The following is a 21,223-nucleotide window of genomic DNA, read 5'->3' as shown; positions in this document are numbered from 1 at the left end:
AATGGGGGAAAATCTGACAACACTTGAGTTTGCATTGTTTCTTGACATTTGACCGGCCCTTATTTCAGTGGGATATTGAAATAGCCACATTCCCCAGCATTGCCAGCATAGAAACTGTGTGCCAGTAACCATTCATCTCAGTACTCTGAGAGCTAAGTTTAACCAGCTCCCTCAATTGCCTTAACCTGCCTAGTCCCTGTAGAGATTTAAGTTTGCAACTTTTGTTTAGAGACTCGGTTTAAAGGTCTTACATGATGACCTTGAAGGTTAGATTATTTAATTTTGTGGCTATAAAATACCAGAATACAAAAAGATTTTAAAACCCATGAATAAACATACTTACTTTGTTCATCTGTACATCTTCATTGGTTGATTTATCCATGTATCATGTCTTATTTATAACACCACATTGCCATGGAAATTCACTGCTGTACTTTTCACTTTCCAGCCCTACTAAATTTTATCCTTAACATTTTCAGAGCTGCTTGTACAAAGTACAGATTTAGTGTAGTAGCAATCTCAAGTGGTTTTATAACATTAAATATTAAATAACTTTAAAAATACAAACAAGGGAAAAGTAAGAAGTCAGCCAAATCCTGACACAGAAATTTAACAAAAAAGCAACACAGAGTCTGTCATTTACACGACCTACTGCTTAACCACTTTGTAAGAATGAAGCCCTCCTTCATTCTACACTGGTGTCTTCTTCAAGTCTAATAGGAGATGTCTGTCGTAGAGTCATATTGTAGTTGGTAGTTTGTCTAGCCATTGGCACTGGCCCATACTCATGAAACTTGAAGTCATTTATTGGGTGCACGTCATATACCAGCTATATAAAAATAGTAATGATAGTTAAGAGTTATGGAGCCCTTGCCATGTGTTGAATGCTATTCTATATACTTTAGAAGTATTGCCTCATTTAATCCTCATTCTAACCCGTTGAAGTAGGTGGTTTTATTTTCATTTTGCAGATGAGAAAGAGGCATAGGGAGTGCCTAGGATCAAACAGACTGTGTGAAAATTGTGGAGGAAGTCTTCATGCCCAGGCTGAGTGAACATAGCTTCCTGAGAGCTAGTCCTGTGTAGAAGCTTTAAGTCACAGATCTTTCACTCAGAGTTGAAAATATCCAACTGATTGTTGGTCACTTAAAGGATGACTAATAACATATGTTATCTTAATGTTAGAACAATATCTCATGGGGATAAACACTTCTTGGGAGGTGGAGATCAGAGAAAACTGCAGGAGGATCATGAAAGGTTGAGTTGGATAAAGAAGAAAACTCAGGGTTAAGGCTTTTTTGTGTTGTTTTGTTTAATTCACATATGGTGAAACAAGAATGAGATTTGTCTAGTCTCCCTAAAAAGGTTATCCCAGGCTAGGCCAGAGCAACAATTGATTAGCTTTACCCAGCTAAGAAAAGGGTGGAGGCACAGAGACATCATATGGGTTGCCTGTTGCAGAGATTTTGAGATTCAAGTTGGCTGAGAATATTAAAGCATTGGGGGATTAGGAGTGTTGGCCTCTGGATATGTAAGAATTGCTCTTTGGTGACAGTGCCTTAGGCCATCTGTCTGAGCAGCACTTCTTAAGATCTCAGACTCCTCTTGTTCTTTTTCTGTGTTTTGCAAGCAACCCCCTGTGTAGATTTTTCCGCAGGAGGAGTAACTCTCATTCATGTCAAAGCAAATATTCTGGACTTTGTGACTGTTCTGTCATGATTAATCAATTGACAGCCTGGCTTACAGGTCTGGCTGTGGCACTCAGCTAATGCCAGCCTACCTCTTGAAGAAAGATAAAGACTAGATGTTTTGGGCTAAGGAAGAGACTGAGGGAATGGAGCAAAGGAAGTAAATGAAAGGGATATTTCCAATGCAGAACTTAGAGGTTTGATGCCTGGGATAAAGGGGGTTGAAGGCGAAGGAAGACTCAAGGACCTGGGACATTGAGTGGAGAATAGTGTCCTTGACAGAGATAGAAGGAAGAAACAGTGGATTCCTGGGAGAAAGATAATATGTTTTGTTTGTTTGTTTTTGGATTTTGAGCCTCAGGTGCCGGCATTTGGGTGTCCAGATGACATTGGGTGTCCAGGGATATAGAGATGGTTAAGGGCAGTGATTGCCCAGCATACAGGGAGTGGGTGAGTTCACCTAGCAGGAGCACATGGTGTGAAAAGAAGGCTGAGGATGGAACCTCAGGTGTCACTGGCATTGACAAACCAAGGGTTGTCTGTGCACAAGGCAAGAGAAGCAGAGGGTTGGGACAGAAAGGGAATGAGCACAGCAGCAGTGATTCAAACAAGGTGGAATGGCCAGTTGTGCCAAATATTGCAGGATCAGGATACAAGACTTAACTAATATAGGACTTGGACTCAAAATATAAGAGTTCAAGAGAACTTAACAGTCTGATTGTTTCTCCAGAAGAGACACTTAAACTTGCCCAGGATCACCCTGTGTGTATCAGGTGTAAACACTGTTACTACAGTGTTTCCTGCTTGGCAACCTCATGATCTCATGTTCGCCCATTGTTTCATGCTGCTCATTTTCTAAGTATAGCTTTACAGTCAATATGTAATACCATGTAATAGCAGCTAGGACCAGAAATCATGATGCTCGGTTCAAGTGGGCAGCTCAGTGTCACTGTCTTCCCATGCTCTTAGTGAAAAAAGGACCCTTGTTATTTAGAACATGAGGTGCTGCGGTATGAATATAGCTGATGTGTGAGCAACTCATAACTCTTCCAATCAGCATGCAGCTCATATGGCATCAGCCAGTCAGCTAAGAACTTCATTGTGTGCATTGTAATGGGGTTGGGTTTTGTGAAATGGCTTTTCTTATGCAGGAGTGCAAGTTCACTGGCATTTATTGGAAAAATCTAAGCAATGACAGATTGTTAGGCTGATTATGGTCCCTTCTCTGAGTGAGGAAGGAACAAGAGCATCTTCTCAAATAGAAAATACAAATTATCGGTCAGAAGTCTGTGCAACTACATTTGTTTTCAATTGGATGGGAGATCCTTGACATACATAGGTTTAACTTTCATACATATGTACATACAAATGTATGTGTACATACACATATTTTCATAATATCCATATGCATATGTGTGTGAACATATACACATATATAAACATCTGTGTCTACACATACATGTATTTTCTTTACAAACAACTTAAAACTCCAGGAGATGAAGCATGAGTTTAAATGTCTGCATTGTGTGTCTGGTATGTTAGGGCAATTAAAAGAGCCCAGCTTGCTTTCACAGCTGGGAGGCTGGTAGCCTGGGGCAAGTTCTCAGCCCTGCTTGCCATTGCCTGGAAACAAACTTGGTGCTGTTGCGGGGTACATGGTGGGAGTGACAGCGGCCTTTTCGGTTGTGTGGAAGCTGGGTGATGCCTGTAATTGCTGGCTTTCCCCCATTCCCCTGACCAACCTGCATGACACAGCAGAGGCAGCCATAATCTTCCTCGGAACATAACTCCATTGACCTGGGAACCACACCCCCATCCCCCACAGCAGCTGCAGCAACTCCTGCCGAAGGAGAGTCTGAGCTCAGACATGCCTAGCCTTGCCCCCACCTGATGGTCCTTCCCAGCTCACTCTAGTAGCTGAAGACAAGAGGCATATACTCTTGGGAGTTCTAGGTCCCCACCCACTGCCTGATCCTCGCTGTACTACCACAGCTGATGCTCTCTTCAAAGCTTCAGCTCCTGGTAGGAGGCCAGTCAGCACAAAAATAGTTCATTAAACAACCAAAACTAAGGAACCTCACAGAGTCCATTTCACCACCCTGCCACCTCCTCTGGAGCTAGTACCCATAGCTGAGAGATCTGCAGATGGTTCACATCACAGGACCCAGTGTAGACAACCCCCAGCACCAGCCCAGAGCCTGGTAGACCTGCTGCGTGGCTAGATCCACAAGAAAGATGACAATCACTACAACTCGGCTCTCAGGAAGCCACATCCCTAGGAAAAGAGGGAGAATACTACATCAAGGGAACACCTCATGGGACAAAAGAATCTGAACAGCAGCCTTGAACCCCAGACCTTCCCTCTGACATAGCCCACTCAAATGAGAAGGAACCAGAAAAACAATTCTGGAAATATGACAAAACAAGTTTCTTTAACACCCCCCAAAAATCACACCAGCTCACCAGCGATGGATCCAAACCAAGAAGAAATCCCTGACTGACCTGAAAAAGAATCCAGAAGGTCAGTTATAAAGCTAATCAAGGAGGCACCAGAGAAAGGTGAAGTCCAATTTAACAAAATAAAAACAAAAGATAGAAGAAATGAGGGAAGAAATCTTTGGTGAAATAGACAGCATAAATAAAATACAATCAAAACTTTAGGAAACACTGGATGCACTAAGAGAAATGCAAAATGCTCTGGAAAGTCTCAGCAATAGAGTCGAACAAGCAGAAGAAAGAGCTTCAGAGCTTGAAGACAAGGTTTTTGAATTAACACAATCCAACAAAGACAAAGAAAAAAGAATAAGAAAAATGAGCAAAGCCTCCCAGAAGTCTGGGATTACGTTAAACGACCAAACCTAAGAATAATTGGTGTTCCTGAGGAAGAAGAGAAATCTAAAAGTTTGGAAAACATATTGGGGAGAATAATCGAGGAAAACTTCCTTGGCCTTGCTAGAGCCCTGGACATCCAAATATGAGACGCACAAAGAACATCTGGAAATTAATCGCGAAAAGATCATCGCCTAGGCGCACTGTCATCAGGTTATCTAAAGTTAAGACGAAGGAAAGAATCTTAAGAGCTGTGAGGCAAAAGCACCAGGTAACCTATAAAGGAAAACCTATCAGATTTACAGCAGATTTCTCAGCAGAAATCCTACAAGCTAGAAGGGATTGGAGCCCTATCTTCAGCTTCCTCAAACAAAGCAATTATCAGCTGAAAGTTTTGTATCCAGCGAAACTAAGCTTCACAAATGAAGGAAAGATACAGTCTTTTTCGGTCAAACAAATCCTGAGAGAATTTGCCATTACCAAGCCAGCACTTCAGGAACTGCTAAAAGGAGCTCTAAATTTTGAAACAAATTCTGGAAACACATCAGAACAGAACCTCTTTAAAGCATAGATCTCACAGGATCTATAAAACAAAAATACAATTTAGGAAAAAAATTAAAAAGCAAGGTATACAGGCAATAAATAGCATGATGAATGCAATAGTACCTCACATCTCAATACTAACATTGAATGTAAATGGCCTAAGTGCTCCACTTAAAAGATACAGAATGGCAGAACGGATAAGAATTCACCAACCAACTACTGCTGCCTTCAGGAGACTTATCTAATGCATAAGGACTCACATAAACTTAAGGTAAAGGAGTAGAAAAAGACTTTCCATGCAAATGGACACCAAAAGCGAGCAGGAGTAGCTATTCTTATATTAGACAAAACAAACTTTAAAGCAACAGCAGTTAAAAAAGACAAAGAGGAACATTATATAATGATAAAAGGCCTTGTCCAACAGGAAAATGTCACAATTCTAAATATTTATGCACCTCACACTGGAGCTCCCAAATTTATAAACAGTTACTACTAGACCTAAAAAATGAGATAGATGGCAACACAGTAATAGTGGGGACTTCAGTACTTCACTGACAGCATTAGACAGGTCATCAAAACAGAAAGTCAACGAAGAAACAATGTATTTTTACTGTACCCTGGAACAAATGGACTTAATAGATATTTACACAACATTCTACCCAACAACCACAGAATATGCATTTGATTCATCAGCACATGGAAACTTCTCCAAGACAGACCATATGATAGGCCACAAAAGTCTCAATAAATTTAAGAAAATTGAAATTATATCAAGCATTCTCTCAGACCACAGCAGAATAAAAGTGGAAATCAACTCCAAAAGGAACCTTCAAAACCATGCAAATACATGGATATTAAATAACCTGCTCCTGAATGATCATTGGGTCAAAAATGAAATCAAGATGGAAATTTAAAAATTCTTCAAACTGAATGACAATAGTGGCTCAACCTGTCAAAACCTCTGGGATACAGCAAAGGTGGTGCTAAGAGGAAGGTTCATAGCCCTAAATGCCTACATCAAAAAGTCTGAAAGAGCACACACGGACAATCTAAGATCACACTTCAAGGAACTGGAGTAGCAAGAACAAACCAAACCCAAACCCAGCAGAAGAAAGAAAATAACCAGAATCAGAGCAGAACTAAATGAAGTTGAAACAAACAAAAAAAAAATACAAAAGATACATGAAATAAAATGTTGGTTATTTGGAAAGATAAATAAAATTAATAGACCATTAGCAAGATTAACCAAGGAAGGAAGAGAGAAAATCCAAATAAGCTCAATTAGAAATGAAACAGGAGATATTACAGCTGACACTACAGAAATACAAAAGATCATTCAAGGCTACTATGAACACCTCTACACCCATAAACCAGAAAACCTAGCGGAGATAGATAAATTCCTGGAAAGATACAACCCTCCTAGCTTAAATCAGGAAGAATTAGACACCCTGAATGGACCAATAACAAGCAGTGAGATTCAAATTGTAATTAAAAACTTACCAACAAAAAAAAGTCCAGGACCAGATGGATTCACAGCTGAATTCTACCAGACATTCAAAGTACATTTGGTACCAATCCTATTGACTCTATTCCACAAGATAGAGAAAGAAGGAATTCTCCCTAAATCATTCTATGAAGCCAGTGTCACCCCAATACCAAAACCAAGAAAGGACATAACCAAAAAAGAAAACTACAGACCAATATCCCTGATGAACATAGATGCAAAAATCCTTAACAAAGTACTAGCTAACCAAATCCAACAACATGTCAAAAAATAATCCAGCATAATCAAGTGAGTTTCATACCAGGGATACAGGAGTGGCTTAACATACATCAGTCAATAAATGTGATACAACACATAAACAGAATAAAAACAAAAATCACACGATCATCTCAATAGACCCAGAAAAAGCATTTGACAAAATTCAGCATGGCTTTATGTTTAAAACCCTTAGCAAAATCGGCATTCAGCAGACATACCTGAATGTAAGAAAAGCCATCTATGATAAACCCACAGCCAAAATAATACTGAATGGGGAAAAGTTGAAAGCATTCCCTCTGAAAACTGGAACAAGACAAGGATGCCCACTTTCACCACTTCTCTTCAACATAGTACTGGAATCCTAGCCAGAGCCATCAGACAAGAGAAAGAAATAAAAGGCATCCAAATCAGTAAAGAGGAAGTCAAACTGTTGCTGTTTGCTGATGATATGATTATATACCTGGAAAACCCTAAAGACTCCTCCAAAAAGCTCATAGAACTGATAAAAAATTCAGCAAATCTTCTGGATACAAAATTAATGTACACAAGTCAGTAACTTTCCTATACACCAACAGCGACCAAGTGGAGAATCAAATGAAGAACTCAACCCCTTTTACAATAGCTGCAAAAGAATAAAATACTTAGGAATATATCTAACCAAGAAGGTGAAAGACCTCTACAGGGAAAACTGCAAAACACTGTGAAATAAATCATAGATGACACAAGCAAATGGAAACACATCTTATGCTCATGGATGGGTAGAATCAATATTGTGAAAATGACCATACTGCCAAAAGCAATCTACAAATTCAGCACAATTTCCATCAAAATACTATCATCATTCTTCATGGAACTAGAAAAGCAATCCTAAAATGTATATGGAACCAAAAAAGAGCCCACATAGCCAAAGCAAGACTATGCAAAAGAACAAATCCGGAGGCTTCAAACTATGCTATAAGGCCATGGTCACCAAAACAGCATGGTACTGGTATAAAAATAGACACATAGACCAATGGAACAGAACAGAGAACCAGAAATAAAGCCAAATACTTAAAGCCAACTTATCTTCAACAAAGGAAACAAAAACATAAAGTGGGGAAAGGACACCCTATTCAACAAATAGTGCTGGGATAATTGGGAAGCCACATGTAGGAGAATGAAACTGGATCCTCATCTCTCATCTACAAAACCCAATTCAAGATGGATGAAGGACTTAAATCTAAGACCTGAAACTATAAAAATTCCAGAAGATAACATTGGAAAAACCCTTCTAGACATTGGCTTAAGCAAGTTTTTCATGACCAAGAACCTAAAAGCAAATGCAGAAAAAAACAAAGAGAAATAGCTGGGACTTAATTAAACTAAAGAGTTTTTGCATGGCAAAAGGAAGTCAGCAGAGTAAATAGAGCACCCACAGAGTGGGAGAAAATCTTTGCAATCTATACATCTGACAAAGGACTAATATCCAGAATCTAAAAAGAACTCAAACAAATCAGCAAGAAAAAAAAAAAATCAAACAATCCCATCAAAAAGTGGGTTAAGGACATTAATAGACAATTCTCAAAAGAAGATATACAAATGGGCAACAAACAGGAAAAAAAGCTCAACGTCACTAATGATCAGGGAAATGCAAATCAAAACCACAGTGTGATACCACCTTACTCCTGCAAGAATGGCCATAATAAAATAAAAAAGTAGTAGATGTTAAGATGGATGTGGTGAACAGGAAACACCTCTACACAGCTGGTGGGAATGAAAACTATTACAGCCACTATGGTAAAGAACTAAAAGTAGAACCATTTGATCCAGCAATCCCATTACTGGGTATCTGCCCAGAGGAAAATAAGTCATTATATGAAAAAGATACTTGCACACGCATGTTTATAGCTGCACAGTTCACAATTGTGAAAATGTGGAACAAGCCCAAATGCCCATCAATCAACGAGTGGACACAGTTTATTTATCCACTCGTTGATTGATGGGCATTTGGGCTGGTTCCACAATCCATACACACACACACACACACACACACACACACACACACACACACGTATATATTTTTATATATATATATATATATATATATATATATATGATGGAATACTACTCAGCCATAAAAAGAAATGAATTAATGACATTCGCAGCAACCTGGATGAGATTGGAGACTATTATTTTAAGTGAAATAACTCAGGAATGGAAAACCAAACATCGTATGTTCTAACTTATAAGTGGAAGCTATGAGGATGCAAAGGCATAAGAATGACACAATATATTTTGGGGACTCAGGGAAAGGATGGGAAGGGGGTGAGGCATAAAAGACTACAAATTGGGTTCAGTGTATACTGCTTGGGTGATGGGTGCATCAAAGTCTCACAAATTACCACTGAAGAACTTACTCATGTAACCAAATAACACCTATTCCTCAAAAACCTATGAAAACAAAAAAATTAAAAAAAAAAAATAGAATGAGCCTCCTCAGCCAACTAGGATCCATTCCTGTTCATGTTAATTTAATTTAATTTTTTCTTCTCATCGAATTCACCTAACAACCTTAAGAATTAGGTATTTTAGTCCCCATTTTCAGATAAAGAAACTAAAGACATTTTACTCTATTGTTAATAGATGTGGATTTAGTAATAAGTGATGGATTCTACCTCATCCCTGTGGAAGTTCTGTTACTCGGTCTCGTGTTTTGTTATGAGATGTGTAGTAGAGCCTGCAGCAGAAAACTGACACCAAACAGGGTAATAGAGAAGGGGAAATTCACCTTTTTTTAATTTTTTAAGACAAGGTCTTGCTCTGTTGCCCAGGCTGGATTGCAGTGGTGTGATCACAGCTCACTGCAGCCTTGTTCACCTGGGCTCAAGTGATCCACCCACCTCAGCCTCCTGAGTAGCTGGGATTACAGGCACATGTCACCAAGCCCGGCTAATTTTTGTATTTTTTGCAGAGATGGGGGTCTCAGTATGTTGCCCAGGCTAGTCTTGAACTCCTGGGCTCAAGCAGTCTGCCCAGCTGGGGAAATTCACTTCTTAAAATCAAATGTACATGCTTTTTGAAAACTTAAGAACTTTGGCTTTAGTTTTCTCTTTTCCTTTGCAATCACAGTATCAGTGCTGAAGAAGTGACTTTTTGTCTTCAGTCTGCTTTCAGATAAGAAAAAAATTACATAGAGCCTTGATGTTCAAGGGACACATGACATTAGTTTGACTCTAAATAATAATAAACATTTGGCTACTTTTGCTTGAAGCACACACTAAAGAATTGTGACCTTTGCCAGTGCATGCTCCAAAGTCATATTGACTGAATTTAATTTTGACCACAATAGATCAATATTTTATTCCCTTTTTTATCCTTACACTAGACAATGGTTAGTTGGAAAATTCTTGCTTATCTTTTTCTGATTCCCACAAATTATGGTCATTCAAATGAGTGTAAATAGACTTTAAGCTGACAATTATAAGATTAGTATATATTCAGGGGATTCTAGAAGTAATGAGAGGTATTTTATAGGCAGAATTTCACCTAATAGAATGACATTGAATTTTTTGCAGATGTATTTTGAATAGATTGTAGGGACTAGGGCTGATGTTGGGAAGACTAATGGGAAGGGACAAGATACCAGTGGTGCTGAATTCTACCCTGCTGGGTGCTTGACAAGGGTAGTCAACTTGGAGAGAAAAGAATGGGTCCCAATAAAGAACAATATGGGCTAGCTGTTAATGGAGCCTATGACCAAAGTACTAAAAAACAAAATCAAAATTAAATCTGTGAAATAGAACATAGTGGATTTAGAACTATATATGCATACAATATCTGATACACTTCCAATGGCAATTTTAGCCCTAAAGGCATGAATACAGTGACAGGAAAACAAGAAAATTAATTATGATGCTTAGAAAAAGATGGTTGGAATGATGGCATAAAGAACAAGTCATATGACGTTTCTAAGTATGAGAGAAGGAAAAGACATAGTCATTTAATACATTTTGAGTGAGCATAATTCTTGTGTACAGAATCTTTTATTTTATTTTATTTTTTATTATTTATTTATTTATTTATTTATTTTTTGAGACGGAGTCTTGCTCTGTCACCCACGCTGGAGTGCAGTGGTGCAATCTCAGCTTACTGCAAGCTCCGCCTCCCGGGTTCACGCCATTCTCCTGCCTCAGCCTCTCCGAGTAGCTGGGACTACAGGCGCCCGCCACCACACCCGGCTAATTTTTTTTTTTTTTGGTATTTTTAGTAGAGACGGGGTTTCACCGTGATCTCGATCTCCTGACCTTGTGATCCGCCCGCCTCGGCCTCCCAAAGTGCTGGGATTACAAGCAAGAGCCACTGCGCCCGGCGTGTACAGAATCTTTTAATAATGAAATATTTTACAACACAGAGAAAATGTAACAAGCGCAGAGGCTAATATAATAAAAACTCACCCAGTAATATTTGATGCTGTTTTAAAGGACGGAAATATTACAGAATCAGCTAAAGCTCCCCATATACCCCAGGAATGTCCAATCTTTTGGCTTCCCTGGGCCACACTGAAAGAAGAATTGTCTTGGGCCACACATAAAATACACTAAGGATAGTCATTGAGCTAACAAAAAATCTAATAATGTATTAAGAACGTTTACAAATTTATGTTGAGCTGCATTCAAAGCTGTCCTGGGTTGCATGTGGCCTGCAGGCTGTGGTTTGGACAGCTTGCTGTATACTTTCTCTGTTCTTTACTCTTCAAAAGTGACGTCTATCCTGAATTCGATGTTTATATTTTCTTGTTTTGTTTTTACTACATATATATGTGTGTTTTTATATATGCATATATATGAGAGACATATAGCATTCCTTTGCAAATCATCAGACTTTCCATAAGTGCCTAATATATTTTTTGAATCAATGATTTAAGGAAGACTCTTCTGCCCAAATTAAGTTCACCTTTGAGGGGAGAATGAAAAGTGAATAGGTGAATGGGTTTGACTTACCTCCAACCTCAAAGACTTTGCATTAATAATTCTGTTCCCTTTCAAACAGCAAGAGCTGAGCCTTAAGCAAATGAAGAAAACTATTTGGAGTTACAGAGTTAATTATTGATGGAGGTGGAAATAGTTTCAGGAAATGTTTGTCTTAAAGCAAGAATTCAAGTCTGCATAACGTGTCCATCGGATGAGTAACATCTTTTCCCCTAGCTATCTATCATATTTCTTTGGACATTAGTTTCTTTAAACTAATGAAAGCTTGAAAGCTACTCTAGAAATTTAGATTTTATGTCAGAGTTTCCAAAAAGGAATCTTTCATCTCACCTTTATTTTATTGTTTAAGACATATGGGATGTTTTTCAAACTACAGTCAATTTGCTTCCTCCCTAGTTGATGAACATCTCCATTGAACTCAAGTAATAAAGTCAGTGTCTCAGTAACAGCTCGAAAAGGAGACTACTGACCTAAAAATCGTGTGACAACTTTTTAACAATGTTTACAGATGAAACCAATCAGTTAACCAAGACTTCAAGCCTATTCCTCCTTCAGAATGTGATGTCAGTTGACCTCATGGAAACAGAGTAGAATAGTGATTACCAGGGATGGGGTGGGGGAAAGAGGGAGATGTTGGTTGAAAGATAACAAACTTTCAGTTATAAGATGAATACATTCCAGGGATCTAATGTATAGCATGGTAAGGTGACCCAGGTTTAAAACTAACTAGATTATGGGAATCATTTCACAAAGTATCTGTATATGAACTACCATGTTGTACACCTTCACATCGTACAATTTTCTCTTTCAGTTATACCTCAGTAAAGCAGGCAAAAAAAATGCCGTGTTACAATCTTTGGAGAGAGACACTTTGGCTAAAAGCTCATGGGACGAGAAAGAATTTTGTATCTGAATCATTAACGTGCTTGAATATGTCTGATGGCTTTGTTAGACTTATTAAATGCAAAATAATTGAAGGGCCTTATTTTGTTCCACAAATCGAAAATTCACCAATCTACCCAAAGGCTGAAGCTGGTGACTTTTAAGAACTTTAGATGTCAGTTTAATCTGTAAAATTTGATATTTATACACTAAAGAACACTATACTCAAAAAATAGGCAGTATATCAGGTATCTGAGTTTTTTTCTGACACTTGTGGCATAGTTACCCATTTCTAGTCTTGACTTTCAGGTCACAGGACCCCAAGATGTCAATGGAGACCTGGTGTGAAAAATGGGGACACCTGTTTTCTTTCACAAAGTTACTTGTTAAATGTAGAAAAGTTTACAATTCCATGGGTCTTCTATCTGTAGAATAAGGTCATAGATGGGCTCTTAGGGACCCTACCTAGGCTATTTAAAAACAATGTCTGCTTCAAGAAAATTTAAGAGTGCAGGATTAGATGCCTCTGATTTATGTGGACAGAAATACACTGATGTTCCTGTAAAACACCTGTAAGACCGAATCGTTGCATTCAGTGAGCTGTTTTTCTGCTAGTATACATTCATGACACCAGCTCTGAATAGGATTTTAGCTAAGTCATTTCACATTGAGTGTGTGCTTTATATTATTTAGAGAAATGAAGAGTAGACAAAGTCTTATTTGCCCTCCTACCTTAGTATAGAAAAGGAGCTGAAACAGAGATGGTAGCAGCAGAGTAATGGTATTTATAGTCAAAATAAGATTTTAATTTATGTGCTAAAACTTTTAATATTTAGTAGTAAAAATCATGATCTCTGGAGTCAAATTGCTTGGATTTGAATCCCAAATTCACCATGTACTTTGGCAAGTAATTTAAACTTGCCATCTTATGGTACGATGGGAATGATAGTGGCACAGTGTATCTATCCCACAGGGTTCTTAACAAAATGTAGGTGAGTTAATATATGTAAGACTCTTGTGATGGTATCAGGTATAAAGTAAGTACCCATGAAATGCCAGCTGTTACTGTTTTGTAAAAATAAATAGGTGACACCCCCACTCCCGGCCAAGAGAACCTATTATAAGTAAAAGGACTTCACAAAGATGACTATTTCTATCAAACTTGAATCCACAATTACTTCATGTCCAAACTTTGTGGAAGGGAATGTGTCACATATAATATGGAAACCTCATTGGAAAGTTTTTATAAATTCCATTGTACTTGACTGGAAAACTGATAAAAATGAGTATAATATGTCTATCTTGTAGCTTTGTTCATATCTCATGAAAGTCATCAGCTCTGAGTTTTGAGTGGAAAAATAGGCACTTAATCTACTTTGTTCTTAGAGGTAAAGTGATTTATGTATTTTAAAGTAACAGTAGATTGAAGTCTGTATTTGTTCCTAAATATATTCTGCTCATTTATCCAACTGTATAATTTCACTTCATTTGTAATAATTTGTAAGATACAGTGCAGTGATTTATATTGTGTTAAATTTTATGAAAGAAAAATTTTAATGTCATAGGTATAAGCCATACTTCACCTCTCTTCATGGATTTGATAATAAATTAGTTAATCTTTTTGTTTAGATTATGGAAAAGCTGAAATGAGAAATGTCTCAATTAATAAAATCAGTTTCAGAATCAAAAGAACCGTATACTGGTTTTTTGGTGCTCTAGCAATGTATCTTAGTTTTAAACACAATAACAGTATTTTTCATTAGCTAGACCATTCCAGAGTTGACTATTTTTTATTCCAAATTCCTATCAGATTGATTGATCACTTTAGAAATTGGATTGGCAATATATGTCATCTCTCTCCCCTTTTTTGTTCATACTTGCACAGTTCCTGGAAGTAGTTGATAAATTATTTGATCTATTGTGGTTTAAATATACTTAAAAGTCAGTAAATAAAAGGAGCACTCGTACTCTTAATAAAAATTTACATGTCAATTTAGGAACTATTCTTTGCAAGCCACTGTTTGTGGTCAGAAATGCAAAGATAAATAAAACTCAGTCTTGCTCTACTTGGAACTCACAAGCAATTCAAAGGCTTGTGGCTATAATCAAAGAGAAGGAGAGGAGGTAAAGAACAAGTCAGAATTACAGTGTTTTCCATGTTGCAGCATCCAGAAAAGGTGGCTTTATGGAACAACTAGAATTTGACATAAATCCTGAAGGAGCCACAGTGGCTCAGCAGGTAGAGAGAGGTGAGTGAGTAGGACAGAGAAAAACCCTCTGGGTAATAATTGTTAATAAGCTTAATATTGTTTTAGCTACCCTGGTATTGAAAAGAAGTGTCTTTTCAGTCCTCTTCTATCCCCAGATTTGCAAGCAGTCAGTTGCCATTCATCACAGTAGAGACAGTTCTCAATTATGCAGCATCCACTAATATCCACCAGGTTAGAAACATCATTTTAGCTGAATACATTGTCTTCAATTTTTAGGTCTAAAATCAGGAAGAAGTAGCATAGCTTAATGGTTAAGAGTTTGGATGCTGGAACCAAACAGCCTAATTTCCAGTCCCGACTTTCTCTCTTACTAGCTGTGTGGCTTTCAGCAAGTAATTAAACCCACTCTGTGCTCATTTCCTCATCAGGGGAAAGAAAAATAAAGATGTTGATAATAGTGCCTACCTTGTTGTGTGGAACAGTTTCATTAAATGACTTCCTATTTGTAAAGTGCTTAGAAGAACTCAGGGGATAGAGGAAGTACTATATAAAAGTTGTAAATCAAATGGCCCTGGTATGCCTGCCCTGGTCTCCCTCGAACATGTGCTGAGTTGTGGGGGGTGGTGGCTGCTCTGGATGATTCCCCTGCTTCTGCTGCCTCTGTAGTTTACAATCCCTTGCCTTTTGGATGACACCTGGCAACAAGACCTGAGACCTCAATGCTCTGATTTCCTGCTTCAAATGCACATTTTAGTAGTCTTGATTTTAACAAAGAGCCCTATTCAACCTTGTTGTGTAAGGACAGTAAACCAGATTCAGTGGGTGGTAGTTTTTACTAGCTTCCTATTCTAATTTTCAGGTTTGAAAGATATAAAAGGCTTCCATATCCAAGCAAATGTAGTGGAACACATTGACGTCTCTAGGCAAAGCAGAGTGCTCTAATTCTGTAGAATTTGAGAGAGGGCTTTAGAGTCACTGCTAGGTTTGTGTCCCAGTTTTTCCACTTACCACATGTCTGGCTTTGGACAGGCTAATCCCTAGGCTTCTTTTTCCAATACTGGTCTTACAAAGTTGCTTCCTTATTTGGAGTCTTTCTGAGAATTGGTGGTCCTTCTGAGCATCCTCCACAGATCGTTTAGGATTCAACTTCTGGTTCCACTAGCTAAGCTAACATTCCTCCCCTGCAGCTTTCCAGGCCCTGAAACGGTGGTTGTCTTCACTCCAGTTTTGTGTCCCCGGGAGTTTATGCTTTACTGAACAAAATCCCTCTTTTGCCCATTTAGTGGTACATTCATAAAGACACAGAAGTAAATTTACCTTGTTTAACCAAGAGTAATCTTTAAGTGTTTAAAGAAATAGTCTTAGTCTGTTTCTGTTATCAAAAGAAGTCTTTTGAAATTTTCCTGTAAGAATGAATTTAATGTTTCCTTTCCTTGTTTTCATTAATCTAAGAATTCATCCCTTGATTGTTATTGCTAAATATTTTGTATTAAATTATGCCTTAAAAACAAGAGCATTTAATTTGGCAATGAAATTTAGGGCAATGATTTATGTTGCTAACCATAGTCTTTTTATGCTAGAATTATACTTTTTGAAATATTATTTTTTGTTTGTATATTGGTGGGTCAGAATAGGCTGAAGTAATTTTTTCATAAAGGTTGATGAATAATGTATTTTCAGAGCCTCTGAATATGTGAGAATACTTTTCATATATTCCTCTGCAAATGAGAGGAAGTTTGCCTGGCAGAAGCTTTCTTTGATTGAGCCTTCCCTTTCTTTTGGCACTTAATAATACAGCAGAGAACTGTAAGACCAACTGGATATTTGTTCTTTTGATGGTGATTTGTTTTCATTTGATTTATGTGTGTCGACTTGTTTTTATGCTTGAACACTGAAGTATTTTTTTTTTATTTTAAACCTAGCATTCAACATTTTTGTCAGAACATCGCTTTGAATTGATATTGTTTGGAATGCAATTTAGTTGTCTGTCTTTTTTTTTCAGTTCACATTTTTTTTAGTCTTTTTGTCTTTGATTATTCTATTTCAGTTCTTGTATTTTCTCAGAAACAACTATAATTAGATTTGTTTTCTAGTCTTCCAGATCTAGGATCTTTTTTCATCTTTGGTTCATTTCTCTGGCCTTATGGGGGTGTTTACCCTCTATGTAAATGACTTAATTTTATACTGTATGTATCTATGTTCCTCCCCTCCAGTGGACAATAATGCTGCACTTCATATTTCAGACTCTGTGCAATGCTCCTTCATTCCACCTATAATCTCTTTATCTTACCCAGGAGTCTTTTATTGACTTACAACTTTCTGTTTTGTTTCAAGGGATCATACATATCTTCTTGTATTATATTGGCAATGCCTAAAACTTTCCTAAAAATTACTAATGATTCCTCTAGGAAGTCATTTTTAGGAGACTGTTCTTCCTTTGAATCTTTAACATGCCCTTTTCTTTCCGCATTTATTACTACTTAGTAGACCCATGCTGACATTGAGCTGTTATTTTCATTCCCGAATTTAGAGATATTCATCTAGAACTGCTAACAGAGGGGATGTGTGGATTGCCCTCAGCCCCACTCTCTCTCCTCCTGTTTGTTAGTAAAAGTCCTCTTTTAGATCTCTGACCTTGAAGCAGGTTGATGTCTATAGACTTGGCCCCATTTTCAGTGAAAGTTTCATATAAAGCAGCTATCTCCAATAGCCTTGTTCTTTGTTGCTTACATACGGATTATGTAAGAACGCCAACCTCCAGAATGCAGTACCTTCATAGGTCATCTTGTCCCTAAATCTGCCTTTCTGTCACTGAAACTGCCAGATTCCACAGTGCATCTCCTTCTTCCCAGTTGGCTTTTCAAAGTAGCCATCACTAAGATATGGGGTGGGGGATTCTGTTCATTTGTGGCAAAGGGCAAAGTTTCCGACTGATACAGATTTTGCATTTCTATACAAGATGGCAGAAAGTGGAGACAGGATGATATGCAGATGAAGATTTCCCTACTTCCTTCAAGGCTTGTGACTTTTCACTGCTAATCACATTTTTTACACTAATTTCATTCTCTTTCTGTTATAAGAATTCTTCCCTGATTCTAGCAGTAGGTTGAAGGTCATATCTTCCTTTTCATGGTTGCATGAACTTTATTATTTATCTCTTTTACAGGTATCTTAGTAGAAGATTGGGAGGGACTATATCAGGCACTGGTAGCTAGCATTTAAAACAATAACATGAAACTCCACAACTTAAAGAAGTGCTTTTTCAAGTTGCAAGATGCTTGAAAATTTTGCTTTCTGCAGATATTTTGTGGAAATAAACTCTGCCTTGTAAATATTCATCACAAGTTGCTATTCAAATGATGGAGGCATCAGTGTTCCTATAATAGAATCTATGTGTTATGAAAACTGGGTCATTTTAGTGATGAAATAAAATGTAGATACATAAATGATGGTAGGAATTCCAATGACTTCTGTAAAACTTTTTTTGTACATAAAAACTGCCTGATCACTACCTACTAACAAGGGTCTTAGAACTGAAACAGCTGTTGTAAATAATCTAATCTCGGAGTTGCAAATTCATTTGCCTCCAGGGGCCAGACAAGGCAAATGCATGAAGTAGGCTAGTTCCATACAAGAAGGATTGGGAGGGACTAGAGAGAAGTAGAGATAATACTTGTGCTACCAAATCCTTGAGGCATCATTATAGCACAAACCCACTCTCCCATTATAGAGATGGAACTGAAATCAAAGGATATTAACAGATTTGCCCAAAATTAGTTGAGTCTGTCTTGACCAGAACTGGGTACAGAATTTGCAGAATCCAATGCAAAATAAGATGCTGCATCCCTTGTTCAACAACTATTAAGAATTTCAAGATGGTAACACCAAAGCATTAAATCAAGCATGAAGTCTTATGTGACTGCCTAAGTCACACACCCATGAAGACATCCCTGGTTTTAATTTCTGATCTAGAATTTGTACAATGAACAGAAACTTGTTATCACTCTCACCCATAACCACTGAGAGATTGGTAATGGAGATGGGAGTTAAAATGAAGTTCTTAACTTTTTTTTGAGATGGAGTCTCGCTCTGTCCCCCAGGCTGGAGTGCAGTGGTGCGATCTCGGCTCACTGCAAGCTCTGCCTCCCGGGTTCATGCCATTCTCCTGCCTCAGCCTCCGGAGTAGCTGGGACTACAGGTGCCCCCTACCACGCCCAGCTAATTTTTTGTATTTTTAGTAGAGACGGGATTTCGCCATGTTAACCAGGATGATCACGATCTCCTGACCTCATGATCCGCCTGCCTCAGCCTCCCAAAGTGCTGGGATTACAGGCGTGAGCCACCACGCCTGGCCCTTAACTTTTATACTACAATAAGTTAATTGTCTTTTCTTACAAGATAACTTATTTTTTATGATATCAGGAATGCCATTTAGTGACATCCAGCCAGCTTTTAAAGGCATAGCTATTCATACTCAGAAGTACAAGAAGTAAAATTGGGAATTTAGTACTAGAGTAAGAGTTTTTTGTAATAAGTATACAAACACAGACACACACACACACATATCTTATATTTTAAAAGACAAAACATTTCCATCATTTAAAATCAAAAGAAAACTTAAAAATTTTTCTTCATTAAAAATGAAAGTCACAGCTAGACAATAAGTTTGGCATGGTATAAAATTGCCATTTATATAGTTGTAATTTGATTTTTTTAGATTCTATATGCCTTCCTTTAGCAACATCCACAAAGATGTTGATATAGTTGTTAAAAGACAAAGTGAAATTCTTACCTAATTTTAAAATATTCATTCTTTTAAAACAAATACGAACTTCAGTTAACTCTAGTTGTTAGTTTTGAATTATTCATCTGACTCAGATATTATACCTTCATATTATCAAATCACATCCCTTCATGAGTGATAAACAAGAAGAAGTTCACATGTTGGAGAATGAGAAGATGAGCAATTGGGCAAATATTGCAATTAACAATGAAAAAATTAAGTTATTAATATAATACTCAAAATATTTTCTATAAGCCATGTATACCAGTGTATGGCTTCAGCTAGCACTGAAATTGCTCATTAAGTTTAATCCTTAGTTGAGGTAGGGGGACAAATTTAATTTAATGAACTCTTTTCCCTCCCTTACATATTTCAGTATATGCTGTGAATATATAAACTGAATGTCACAGAATTTTTTTTAACCTTCTACAGGTGGAGATTTTCATTTTACCTTTATGTATTTACCTACGGAGTCAGATTCCTGAAAAAGGTAGGATCTCTCAAAATATTTTACGTAATTCTTATGTAAGTGTATGTCTATATCCCAGTTTTTTTTTTTAATGGGTGACTGTAATAATATTTTAGGTAATCATATCAGGCTTCCTAAGAATTATTTGTGCATTTTCATTTGACTTACAAAAATATTTTGGATGTTGCTAAGTCCCATATTCACTCCAGTGGGTTATTTATTACTTTTCAGGCATTAGGAAGCTTATAAAATCCATCCGATGCTTTGAAAGAAGTTAGAGTTTCTACATCACACAATTTGAAAACATGAATTGTTGCAGCATGTATTACCACTGTACTCTTCACCAGTAGAAATAACTTTTAAAATTTATAAATTTTATATTATATAATATGTATAACAATATATATAACATATTATGTAATATATACTATATAGTATTTATTATATAATATATAGTATATATTATATACTATATAGTATATATTGTATATAATTATATATGAATATATAGTATATAATAAAGAAATGTATATTATATATTTGTTATATAGAATATATATTATATATTTATTATATTATATGATATATATAATATATTTATTATATTATATATTATATATTACATATTATATATAATATCTGTCTCTCTCTCTCTCGCCTAGTTACTAACAGGGCAGCACTAACTGCTGGTGGAAAATTTCATTTCTTTCATAAGATCATTTCCCCTGCTATTGCTTTTACTATAATCCTGCATGAACTGAGGGACTGGAATCTATGAAAGTAATTCCTTGTGGCTGCTATAGTCTTTCCAGGTTATTTCAGTTCTTACTGGAACTACTATCGGGTTAGACTCCTTGAATAAAACCCTGTGAAGGCCTATCTTCTCATAGTCATACACATATTAACAATAGTGATTTGGCATAACATGGGGAATTATTTTTAAAAGTTCTCTATAGTATTAGCCTCCAAAGTGATATCAGTGTTATCTTTATTTATTACAGAATTTTTGTTAAAATTGTGAATGCACCAAATTTCATGCCTTATTAATCTTGTAAATATTGACATGGAAATTTTAAATACATTTAAGATT

At 37.0% G+C, this 21,223-nt stretch overlaps 1 protein-coding gene across 2 annotated transcripts in view; it reads left to right on the top strand.

The window, feature by feature from the left end:
- CERS6 (ceramide synthase 6) overlaps positions 1-21,223 on the top strand; it is a 325,638-nt gene that overhangs the window by 161,996 nt on the left and 142,419 nt on the right. For both annotated transcript variants that reach the window (XM_032755472.2, XM_032755471.2), the window contains exon 4: positions 20,097-20,154. In XM_032755472.2, coding sequence (XP_032611363.1) covers positions 20,097-20,154 — 58 coding nt within the window. The remainder of the gene's footprint in view (positions 1-20,096; positions 20,155-21,223) is intronic.

Source organism: Hylobates moloch, unplaced genomic scaffold, assembly GCF_009828535.3.
Source record: "Hylobates moloch isolate HMO894 unplaced genomic scaffold, HMol_V3 SCAFFOLD_1, whole genome shotgun sequence".
Lineage (NCBI taxonomy): Eukaryota > Metazoa > Chordata > Mammalia > Primates > Hylobatidae > Hylobates > Hylobates moloch.
Note: the sequence above shows the minus strand (reverse complement) of the source record. Positions and strands in the feature narration are given on the sequence as shown.